This window comes from Gymnogyps californianus, chromosome 1 (genome assembly GCF_018139145.2).
Source record: "Gymnogyps californianus isolate 813 chromosome 1, ASM1813914v2, whole genome shotgun sequence".
In the NCBI taxonomy this organism is placed as follows: domain Eukaryota; kingdom Metazoa; phylum Chordata; class Aves; order Accipitriformes; family Cathartidae; genus Gymnogyps; species Gymnogyps californianus.
In genome coordinates this window covers 47,987,248-48,000,312 of record NC_059471.1, presented here as the reverse complement: position 1 = coordinate 48,000,312, position 13,065 = coordinate 47,987,248, and the positions used below count along the sequence as shown (strand labels likewise).

The following is a 13,065-nucleotide window of genomic DNA, read 5'->3' as shown; positions in this document are numbered from 1 at the left end:
CCCCTCCTCCTTCCCTCCCCCCCCCCCCGACTAAGACACAAAGCAAAGCTGGCCAGGTGTCTCTAAACCACAGAGCCAGCTGCTCCTAACCAAGCTCACAGGAAATAGCAAGGAAAATATGCAGCATTTGACACATCTGGAATAGATTGCAGAGTCTTTGAAAACAGTGTCCCAATTCCCTTCCTCCTGCTGATGAGATTTCAGGCTACCAAACTGCTGCATCAACTACAGAGGATTAGATAACATGTGTACACTTTTAACCCTACGGATTCTTTCTGTCCGAATGAGAATTTTTCCAAGCTAGCCTAGAAAAAAACCCACAACAAAACCAAGTTTTCTGTAAAACGCGGTGGAGCAAACACAAATAATTCAATCAGAAGACTGCTACTTAATTTGGGAAAACTGATATAGTTGGAAAATAATACTAGTTGATACTGGTAAACATAGAAAATGAATCAATATTGCATGCTTTGCACAGTTGTATTAACTCATTAAAAGAAATGTCCTTACAGTTTGTTGCCATAAAACATGAGAAGAAAAGCAGAAGAGTAGAGAAGTTTTTGAGAGTACTATTTTGCCAAGTAATTTGTCTGTAATTCAATGTCGACACAAATATTGCAGTGTGCGTTTTTCAATATGAAGTACAAAAAAATCCAAAAAGCGTAAGTCTTAATTAGCAAAACAAAGCAATGTTTTATTCTCTGCTTCTTTTTCATATGGACAATGAATGCAAAAGAACACAGAAACAAACAGGTAAGTTTAGAAGGAAATCCCAATCGGATATTGAACATAATACTTAATTTTATTCTTTCCATAAAAAGCTGGGAAGTGGAGGTGCCCCTAAAGTTTTAGTCACTTTCAGTATCTCTGAAAGGTTTAGAAAATGAATAATGTGACCAGTTTACATATGTATATTTTAAACATTCATCATAGATACAAAATTGAATACAGCACTAGCTTAAAACAACATAAACCTCACTGTTTTTAATGTTAGTAATAAAAAGGCAGAATTCTAATATAAAAAGAAAAAGTGGAGGAAAGTATTTGCATTTTTTTTTCCTCAAAGGTGCAACCAACAACCAATGTATTTTTGCAACTGAGATTCCAGTTGTACAAAGGACTGAGAGATGTATTCTCCTACTTAAGGAGAAGCATAAATTTCACAAATTTTAAAGGAAACCACACATGCATGAACAGTAGACAGTACCCCTAAAGAGATGATATTTATAAGTAATGGTATACCTTAAATGAATACTGGGAGAGGTGCAACACACATTTTCTACTTTAAGAGCTTTAAAAGTAAGATTTTTTTTTTTCTTCATAGATTATTTCCAAAATTACCTTACATTTAAATTATTCTTAGGAAATGGCAAAGTATTTATTCTAAACAAGTGTTGTAAGACAGCTATATGAATTTTTTTTGAGAAGCCCTCAGGGTGGATGTTGTATTTATACTGAACACAAGACTTCTTAAACAGAGCCAGTGTTACAACCCAGGGAATACATTTGCAATACTCTGTTTCAGGAACAAAGATGCACCTACGAGGATCCAACTGCATAACCAAGGACTAAAGACGTAAGGCCATCCATCCCTGCTAACATGAACAAAGTCTATCTTTTAATGGGATCATGCATGTGAATAGCGACTTTCAGGCTCAAGCCCAAACCAGTTAATAATTCATGTGAGGAAAGTTAGGATGAGACAAACAATTCAATGCCTTTACCTCCAAAATTACATCTAATAGTAACTATACCCTTAATAGCCAATTAACAAAAAAAGATGTATGTAGCTCTAAGATTAAACAAAATTTAGAGAATATGCTGTTACAAAATATATTTTGACATATTTCCTAAGAAGCAATTCAAACAGTCATTTATGCAGAGTTATTTACAGGGGACTCAAAGTGGAGTATCAGTTTTAAGCAAACCAGTATATTGGTTTGAATTTGATAAAATATTGGCGAATACAAGTTTGTGATAACAAGGAACTTTGGGGTATAGTAAACTTAAAAATGTTCTACACAATCATTAGATGAAACTAAATTATATAAAAAACTGTCTGAACTGGTTAATCTCAATCATTTAATGCATTTAATTGTACTCAAAGTTCAGATCAACAAGTCAGTGGTACATACACGCTGTGAAACAAGTTACCACTTAAATCTTTCAGATACAACAAGCACAGATTAACCGAGTCTGACTGTACCTAATCTATACTAACAGACGGTTTGTTCTTACTTCAATACTATCATTTTAATAAGCACATATACAAATGTGCTAAAACAAAAGGCAGCAATTATAAATATTTACTAGAATGACCAGAACTGGTATTTGAGCATAAACCATCCTGTCATTTGTTTTTGAAGCCATATCTTCACTAATTTATCTTCTGGTTTTAGTAGTCTTCTATCCTATTAACTTGGAGGGTTACAGATCATCTGGAAGTTTCACACTGGTAGAGGAAAGGAATGTCTGTTCGATGCAGTCTGGAGATAAAGAAAGAGTTGTACCTCAGTTCATTGCAGTGATTCACTAGAAGTAGTGTTGCTAACTGATGTTAAACCTAGAAGCAGCAAAGCAGCAGCCTTTTTTCCCCCCATGTCAGGATGGAAGAAAAAAGCAAAAACTTACTGTTATTTTACTATCATTTCAAAAGAACATCTGATAATATTTTGTAACTGTAGAGGTAATATTTGTTATTTATTAAAACTAGTAGTCACTGTAGAGGAAGTTATCTGTCTATGCAAGAACAAGGACATTTAAGTGTGATTAGCAATTAATTTGAACTTCTTGTTTCAATACTTAAGATGCTTCAAAAAAAAAATTTACATGTCCAGCTCTCTAAACACTCCACAGACCTTATCAGCCCATACATCTCAGTGATGCTTACAGGTAAAGGAAAAATTCAAAGCCACTGAACTCAGATAGGACAACTCATTAACTTCAGTTAATGCTGAATTAAATAGTGTTTTGTCCCAAAGCAGAATTTTAACTGCAGGAGAGCAAAGAATCCCAGACCACGTTATCCTACGCTCTCATTATTCTCTTCAAGCTACAGCTTTCAAATACCAGTTAGTCCTCACAATTCTTTTTGAAATAGTATTTTTAAACTTTATCGTACTGAAAGCTAACAGATATTTTCAGTCTCGTCTCTACAAATTTCAGTATTCTGAAGAGGTTACCACATCACTAAGAAAAGAAGCAATATGTAACTACTGTGAAAAGGAAATGCTGTCATGTAGATGCCAACTTAGGTTGGTTACTAAAAGGCAATACACACCTTAGTTATTTACCTTTAACTTACCGCACAATTTTGACAAAATGGCATATTAAAAAGAAATACTATGTTACAGTTATGTTAACAGATTTCTTCCACGATCAAGAACTATACAGCATAGCATTGATATTTATCATTAGCTGTTTTTAAATGTATATCACTGTCTTATACAAAAGTAACTTTTTTTCCTAGGCAAATACTGTCCCAGTTTTTTTCAGGCTTCAATAATGTGTTACTGGTTACTTCATATTGATCCTGTGACCAATCTTGGAGAAAAGTTACGAAAACCTGCTTTACTACAGCAAACATAGCTTCTCAGTTAAGTCAAAATACAGTATTTAAGCATTTTAAGTAAACTGCAGAGTAATGAAAATGCTACAGTACTTATTTCTAGGCTTAAATTTATCTCATCATGCAGTTTAAGTAAAAAAAGTTGAACACAAATGGAGACCCCTGGTTTACATTACATAGCGAAGTCCAATACATCCACCTAACGGATAAAAAACATAAAAAAAAAAAAAAAAAAAAAGAGTGGATATGTGCCAGACTGATTAGTCAGCTACCTGAAGGATATATAAAGCACATTGTTGCATACACAATAATCATACTTGTACATGACTGGATTAAGACAGTCATGTAAAGAAAGACAATACTCATCTATTGTTTGCATGTTCAGACCCATGTCAATCAGATTTAATATGCAGGCAGATTAGTACTTCCTAACTTGCTGACAACAGGTTGACTACTAAAGCCAGTTTTCCAACACAAAGGACAGTATCCTGAGAGGCAGCAGATACTGTTTCTTGCTTAGGAAAAAAAAACAGGTTCCTCTTCGGGGTTTTTTCTGAACATTAGTTCCAGGGAAGACTGGAGGCAACAAGGATGCATTATTTACTTTCAAATTTCATGACTTCAAGAGACTTCAGATATTTCCAAGTCCAAGTAGAATATATCCAGCATTCATGATGTTCAAAAACCATGCGACTTCTGTTTTCTGACAGAAGTTTGATTATTTATTTTTAATCTAAGTATTTCATTCTTCTCAGTTTTCCTGGGAGAGATAATCTTATTACTAAAAATTGCTTACCTTCAGTACAAGAAAAAAAATCTTGTTCTGTGAGCAGCTGCCATGCTTTCAGACATATTTCTGACTTTAAGATAATTAACAAAGCCTCGAAAGAACAGGAGGAGTCCTGAAAGAGTAGAAAATGCACAAAATTAAGTATATCAATCTAAGTACATGCTATCCCACATTATTCATATTAAAATAATTTTTTAAAATCTAGATTATACTAAGTAAAGCGAGGTCTTTATGCATCATTCACAAATTCAATATGCAAGTCCTCTGGTTTTATCTTGTGATATTAGGATGCAGCCTTATGGAAGGCTTTTCAGAAATTTTACGCTCATTCTGGGTTCAAGTATCATCTGCTAAAAAGACTTCATGAAAGAACTTAAAAAGAAAAAAAAAAAAGAATACATGCTGCACATTCTTTTCAAGTAGAATTCTTAAAATAAGTTTCTAGTGTGTTAGATGACTACCCTAACCACAAAACATACCTTTAGAAATGTGCAGGATAAATGTACTGCAAGTCAAGAGAGAAAAAAAGAGGGGAAAAAAACCCCAACCAAACAGTACAGTTTGCTCTAGCAACAAGCCAATAATAAATTATAGTGGATTATGGCTTGAGATTTAACCATCCAGGAAAACGCACCTGTCCAAGAGGAGGAAGAACAACAGTCGATTCAAAGAACATTACTCAACATATGTTACGATTACTTCTTTTTTGTCAACTCCACATTTCAAATTATTTTTAAATATTTAAATTTAACTGCATTTGAAAGAATATTTCAGCTCTGATAAGAGGAACACAAGATACAGAATAGTCACACAGAAGTTACAGTTGCAACAATGGAAATCACTAACATGATGATGTCAACAGAATTTTATCAATTCAGAGATTCCCTGGACATCTGAACAAACCAACCCAGAAAAACACATTGTTGCATAGTGGACACAGCTCTTTGGTCCATTTTCCTCCACTAAGTAAACTTCAACAGATTAATCCATTCATCAGTTGGATCAGGGAGAATCCAACACAGATAAAACAATCTGCCCAAAGGGTTGGGGGGGGGGGGGTGGGGGATCAAAATCTGAATTCCACATCCAGTGGAGAGAAACACAAGCCTAGAGAGCAATTCTCCTCATTTAATGAACACACAGGTACCTTGAAGATACATGCTTCTGTGTATATATACATTAAGATTCCAAAGGTTCAAATGAAAATCTAAACTGAAGCTTAACAAGTTTAGCAAAGGATTTCATCCTTTTCTTCATCTTACATCCTAATAAACAATCTCTATTGTTACAATAATATTTTGCTGTGTGATACTTTTTCTTCCTGCTCTCCACGTTGAGACTGATTTTTTTTTCCTACGCTTATTTCTTCTCTAAATGTTTTTTACTTGTAAATTTTTATTTTATTTACTTTCTTTTTGCTTTTTTTAAAACCAAAGCCTCATTAGGACACACACAAAAAAAACCCAAACACAGAGAATGCTCTGCTAACCACTGGAACTTTGACCTAAGCCAGACACATTTCTGTGATTAAGGTGAATTCTGCACGGAGAAGAAAGCACTAAGATCTGGATCAAAAGTCTACGACAAAAGCTGCTACCCAGACGTTACCAGAGATAGTCCCACGTTCAACTGAAAAGCAGCTGAAACAGCAAAAGGTGGGCAGGCAGCTCTTAAGGTGCCTGAAAGCATACCTTCTGCATTACACATGTTGGAAAATCAGTCCAAGTTCAACCCATATTTTATATTTCTCTGTTTAGGGAAGGAAAAAAAAAAAAACCCCAACACTTTCCATTGTGTTCCTCAAAAAGAAACATTGGCTAACACTTAAATTTAAAAATTAGAGTTGTCTCTCTCCAATTTGTTCACTATACATGACAGCTCCTTGGAAGTAGCCCACTTTTCCGTGAAGCGTGAGCAGATTTTTCCAGACATTGAAAGAAGGGAAGGGAGCAGAAACAGATACGTGAACACCAGAAGAGAGGAGAAGATGCAACAGGTGGGCTCAACTATGTCAAAGAACTATGCAAAAGAGAGAATCCAACTCAGCTCACTCACTTCTGAAGAGACGCAGGACGTGCTACTTCACATGCTCTAATGAGAAAGTTATCCGAAACAATGAAATACAGATCTGGTTGGCAGAGCTCCCATGACTTGATAATACTCCTCCACGTTGTGCTAAGTAGCTCTGTTGGGTTAAATCCTTCTATGGTGTTCTAGCAATCTCGGTATATCCACTTTATCAGTTTAAAAACACTGTTAGCGTATTTCATGCAAAACATTCATAAGACAAGGGAACGTTGACTGCTGGATGCACACTGCATGCCTCACAGTGCCTTTTATTCCAAAGTGTATTATAAACTTTGTGAGCTAAAGAAAAAAAAAATAACCTTCAAACAGTTAAGGCTGAAGATAAGGCTTTCCTAAATCTAAGTGAGCTAATTTCTGAACAAGTGTTGCAAAAGACTAGGAAAAAGAGGAACTACAAATGCACAGCTTTTTCCATAGACACGGTGGGGGAAAAGGTCAGGGGAAGAACACACTATTTTCATCCAAGTGAAAACAGTGTCAAACCCCAATTTCAGGCACCAAAAGGGTTTGTTTTAATTAGAGGTTTATCTGGAGATGTTTGTACCTGTAAAGAGTCATTTCACTTGCTATTTAAATGCAATCACCTCAAACACAACATGAAAGCATTCAAGGGACTGGTGCTGTGATGCGTTAAAACATTTGCCGTTTCTATATATCTCAAGCAAAAGTGAACAGTACAGCAAGCTGAGTATTAAGAAGTCTGATGAATGCCCTCGAACTTTGCTAAAAGGCAGACAGAGAAAGTTTTAGGTAACATCGTTTAAGATTTCTAGCATTTCTTGTGAGACAAATAGCGAGTCACAAACAGTCAAGATCTCAGTGTTGGTTTTTTTTTTTTAAATTTAGTTATCATTTCATTCTAATATTTGCTGTTAGCCATTTGAGTCAATTGACTCAAAGGGAAGAGTGCCACCTACTGAACCAGCAACGGTTTACTATGCTTCCAGAGCTAGAAAATAAAATGGATAGTAGCATTCACTTCTGTAAAAGAAAATAATTCCAGACTCCATATTCAAATTACAAAATCCACAGTAGGAAAAAAGGTATAGTGGTTGGGGTTTGGTATAACCTAATTAAAAACAGACAGAAGAGCAGAATTTGATGTGTATAAGACTTTGAACATGGGCAGACCTCTTAAGAGAAAGCTGACATCATGGGAGCACTGTGATCAGAAAGCATGAAGCCATTCTCTTGTCCGACTGAGAAACTACTGATGCAGTATGCATTTCAAAGGACTAGAAAAGGACGTTTCATGACTTATGCACAAGACACCAGACTCCACCTTCCTAGGATCAGTCACATTTCTTAAAATACTTGACATACAGGTTTATACATGTGAGTACTAGGTATCACTCACTTTTCAATATGTTCTCTACATAAAGCCGAAGTTTCATTACACAGTTCTGCACTCCTAGATCAGTAGAAGCAGCTTAAAAAGCACAAATTACAAGTCTCAGGTATGTACATAATTACATATGTAGAACAAAATTTTTTGAGCTGAAGGTTATTTGAACAGTCCACAGTTCACACAATAACACCACTATGGTAACCAATAACCTCGTGAATACTATGGAAATAAAAACAACACACAAAACTATCAGCAGCTAAAGAAAAACACATAGCTAAACACGTTACAGAACTCTTACTTACAATGACATGATTCATCTTTAAGTACTTCCACATCAAAACAGAAATGTTTTCAATTGCCACTTACCAAGTACAAGAAATATCCACCAAAGCCAGTACTGTCCATTGAAATATCCAGTAAAGTAATCTGAAAACTGAAATTCATACATGAGGCTTAGCTGCAGTAAGACAGATGACTAAGACACATTTAATGCACTACACAAATACAGAAAGCACAGAGGAAAAAGCAAACTTACATAAAAGTAATATATAGAACTAAAATGCAAAACTGGTATTTGTGCAGCAGTTTAATATACAAATAACACTTCCAGTGTCAGTTGGTCTGTGGCAAAGTTATTTTAAAACCTCTAAAAAATGTATGTGTGTAAAAAAAACTCAAAATTGTATTACTTGCCAGAATCATCTGACAGTTTCTATTATAATGAATCACCACTTGTCGATTTTCCTTTTTCCCCCCGCCATGCCTCCAATCCCAAACACATTACAGCAGCCTGCTGCTTTAGATATTAACACCAAAAGCCACATTAGTTTAATCTTATCAGACAGGGATGTTCTGCTGACCCCTCGAAAGAAGAGCTTTTGACCTTCTGTATACCCCCTACTGTTAATCGCTGCCAAGAATACCAGCCCCATAAAGACCCCCAACTCATTAAAGTCTTTTCATTTTCAAACCAGCATTCAGTTCCCAGCAGTGAGCTGAAGGCAACTAAATGAACCTTGAAGTGGCATTTCAACTGTTCCTGTTAGTGACCATGGTAGACAGTTTTGTCCTCCCTGTGATGTGGGAGGCAGCTGGAGGGCAGGGTGTGATGGTAGTGGAGACAGGTATCCGTGCCTTTACCAGACTCCAGACTGCATGCTTCACTGATAAAAAGGCTAATCAAATGTCTCCAAAACTCACATAAGAAGTAGGAATGGGGAGATGTGTGAAAAGTTGCCAGAAGGAATAAAATAACCTATTTAGTAGCTCTGCACACTTTTCATACACTTCCCATCCTACTATCATTCAGTACGTTTACTGCATCCTGCCACAGTGCTTCCCATTTGCCATTTCTAGGACATTTCAGTAGTATCAACCAAGAAAACACATAATTCAGGCACGTAATTCAGTTTACTCTTTTAAAAAGAGAGAGAGAGAGAGAGAGAGAGAAGAGAAGATACTGGGCCACATAAGCAACCAGATAAAAATCCAAGACATTTAAAGAACTCTAGATATAATTGTTGTTTTTTTCTTCAAGTAACTGTGCACTGAGATCCACGTTTTCTCCAGAATAAAGCAGATCATGTGAATTCTTTAAAGGTTTAATCCTGTACTGTATTCATTTCTATGGGCAATTCAAGGGAAAAAAAATAAAATAAAAAAAAAATCAAGAAACAGAATTGCTAAGTTGAACTAAAGAATTGGTACTTACATTATCCCTATATAAATACTAGCATTTCTATGATTCGGCAGAGTAAGCATTTCATATTTTGACACTTCATTAAAATATCAAATGAATACTCAATTCCCAGGAATTTGACAACATCATCAATCCCATCTCACTTGATGGTCAGTATTTTCAATTCTCTAAACATATATACCAACACACTTTTTTTAAAGTTACAATTTCATTTAATTGGAAAGAAGACTTACTGAAACCAGCAATCAAATACTGGCCTATGTGCATTACTCTCACACTTTCTTTAGGCAGAAGCAGCCATGGCTGCAGAATTTCCCCAACAGCAAAATCATGCTTTTGTTCTTCCCCCCCCCGCCCCCCAGTAAAAACTGATACAGACAGAATATATGTGAACTTGGACTGTTTAGGCACTGTAAAGTTTTGTACTACTGACCCTGAGTGAGAGAGTGCAGCAGAAGCCTTTGGAGGAGCTTGAAACAAAGGAACAGACAATTTTGTGCACACACGCGTGCTTGCGTGTCACCATTAAAACAAATTTGTCGACATACACCTTATGAGCTTTCTGCTATTGTCTCCAGAAAGGCAGACAACACAGGAAGATTATAATCTTCACTATGAAAAAAAAATCCACCCCTGAGGTCTTGGAATTGGTCAGTTCTAGTATTTTAGAATTATCGACAGATTATATACAAGAATTTAAATACAGTCTAGAACACAGTAATTTTTCAAGGAAGTTTAGCATATATTAATTTTGTGTTTGTTATGAGCATATTTTCAAGCAGACAGGAGTAATAAAACTGACATGATGAGCAAGTTCTGCCCTCTGTTTAGTATGCCTCAAGGGAAGCTGAAAATATCCCCAATGAATGCATAGTTGAAAAATTCACGTCTTCTCGCTCCCTTAAGATAAATTCCATCCCAAACCCTGAATTCCAACTAAATACACCAGAATCATACCTGGTCCAGTAGCATTCCCCTGCCCTGGGTAAGCAAAAAAACCCCCCAAAATCACCCTCAGCTCTAAGAAGGATGCAGGACATGTCCAGGAAGGACCATGCAATCTCTTCTCTCTACAATCCCCGTACTATTGTGCTAAGACCAAATCAAGTTAAGTTACTAGCACGCACACAGAAAAAAATAAAATAATTCAGAGTTGGCAGGGCATAAAAGATGACTAAGTTATCCAAGATCTCTTTCTTCATTAGACAGGATGAGATTTTAAATGTTGTGTCTCACAGACATGTAGAATTCAAGCTCACAAAGAATCATTACATTTCATCTAGCATCCACTTAGTTAGCTAAGTAACTTCCATTTGGCTAACATAGCTTTCTGAAAAGTACCTAATCTTGCAGTGAAAATACCAAGAAATTGAGCATCTAAGATGGTAAAAATGTGACTAACTTCATATTCAGTGACATTTTAGGTACTTGTTCCACTTCTTCCGTATGCTTTCAAATATCTGTGCAAAGAGTGAGTCATTCTGCATTTATTTTAGTGGAAAGATGAACGTAAAATGCTATGTCAGATAAAGATAGATTAAGCTTCATCATTAGTAAGTACATATGAATATATAGCAAGTAAGTTCTCTACTAAAGTGGAAGTCAGAGAAAATTCTAGCCACTCTGTTAAGCACTGGAATTTAATATACTGATTTTTAATTCCATTATTATATAAGCTTGAATAAATTGTTATGGGTTGGTTCTACAGAGTCTGTACAGTGTGAATCAAGGAACATACCCGTACAATGAGAATCCATTTGATCAGGGACAGACCAAATCCACAGATTGCACCATACCTTCCAGCTATGGTATTTGTTATACAGAAGGATAAACAAAATCCAATCCAGTTGAAAATAAACGCCACTATAAAATAAAAGAAACAGTAGCTTCTGTTAATCTGTATAGCTAAGCAAACAGACTTAACATTAATTTCACTTTTAAACTAATAAGGACATGCTTACACAGTCAGTAATTCCCTTCCGGTAATTCAGGCTTTCAGAGATTGACTTTGAACCCAGACATTCCCCATGGTATAGTCACTTAATAACAAAGCAAATGGTAAACAGGCTGGAACCTACTACTTTAAACAAGAGAAAATTCCAACATAAAAGGAAGTATTACATTGCTACAGAAATCTAACCAGATGACACTAGACATGAAGGGTAAATGCAAACAAAGGACTATAACATACAAGACTTGGATTAAAACAAAGAAAAAAAAAACCTTGCTACACTTTTATAACCAAAAATATAGTTGTATGCACACATACGTGCATGTATCAAGGCTGCATATTCAGCTTTATCCAGTTTGGATCGAACAGAATAAAAGTATCCACTCGTGCTCTGTAAACATAGTACAGAAACAAAGACAAGTTGAGAAGCTGATGTTTCATTGGTTACTGTCTTCTCTTTTAGATCTATATTCAAGCATAAGATATAAGAAGCCTTGGAAGTTTTACATAGAAGCTTAAGAAATCAAGAAACAAAAAGGACATTGAGCATAACTACCACTGTTACTTCAATTAACTCTTTTACACAACTCCCAGTAGTTTTACAATTTAAAGTTTCATATCTGCATATGTACTTGGCAATCAACAACATCATCTGTATCGACTTCAGTTTGCGTGCATTAGGTCAAAGTGTGGGAATTCCCAATTAGGTGATGTCCCAGCTTTGGGAGCAAGTGAGGGCAACTAACGAGAAAACCATCAAACAGAAAAGCTGGGGGAGCTGGTGGAAGACGACAATTCAGGAGTTCTGGAGAGGACAAGACGGTGGAAAACTGAAAACATTTGGGAAGCCCACAGCAAACACAAAAACCACTGAAGAGGCAAGCAGGAATGGAAGAGGGGCAGAGAGGAACAAAACCCCTGCACACAAATCCTTAACGTTTTAAATCCCCCCCAAGCTTAGGGAAAAAACAAAACCCACATAAAATTCAGATGTTAAATCACTACAGAAAAAAAAAGGTCTGTCTTTTCAGTAGAAGTTTGAACACTTATAGCAAAACATTAGGAACAGAAAATTGGTCAATAGTTTTCTTAAATAAAAGTCAGTTTGGGAGGATTATCTATAAACAACCACTTTTTTTGTAATTTAAAACTTCTTTACAACTCCTCCAACAATCCACATGAAGATGCAATGATTTGCCCACAAATGCAAAATTAGTCTGTAAAACTGCAGTGGGATTCCATGAACTGTAAAGAAACTGAAGTTCCAAGAGAAGTTTTGGAAGGCTTCATCAACACAGTCATTTTGTACAAGTGAGAAAACATCTTGCCTCGGACAGTGCCATAGGTAACAGATGGTGGCAATGGGAAAGCTTACTCCTATGCTAATTACTAATAAAAAAAAACCCAAACAACCCACCACCAAACCAAAAACCACAAAACCAAAAAACACAAACAACTGTGAATAAATGCTGCTCCAAATTGGTATACGCAGAGAAGAAAAAAGAGAGAGCATATCTATTATATAAGAACAACATTGTGACCCTAACATTTACCTATCTTTCCAAAACACAAGAAAAGCATTTACATTTGAGAAAGCTTGGATACATTGTTTTGAAAACAG

The 13,065-nt window shown here is 35.8% G+C and overlaps 1 protein-coding gene across 2 annotated transcripts in view; it reads right to left on the bottom strand.

Annotated features, from left to right (window-relative positions):
- Positions 1–781: 781 nt before the first annotated feature.
- The window catches only part of NDFIP2 (Nedd4 family interacting protein 2), a 48,156-nt gene continuing 35,872 nt past the window's right edge, over positions 782–13,065 (bottom strand). For both annotated transcript variants that reach the window (XM_050911944.1, XM_050911952.1), the window contains 4 exons: positions 11,232–11,356; positions 8,161–8,227; positions 4,365–4,470; positions 782–2,486 (listed from right to left, as the gene is read on the bottom strand). In XM_050911944.1, coding sequence (XP_050767901.1) covers positions 4,367–4,470; positions 8,161–8,227; positions 11,232–11,356 — 296 coding nt within the window. In that variant the 3' untranslated portion in view covers positions 782–2,486; positions 4,365–4,366. The remainder of the gene's footprint in view (positions 2,487–4,364; positions 4,471–8,160; positions 8,228–11,231; positions 11,357–13,065) is intronic.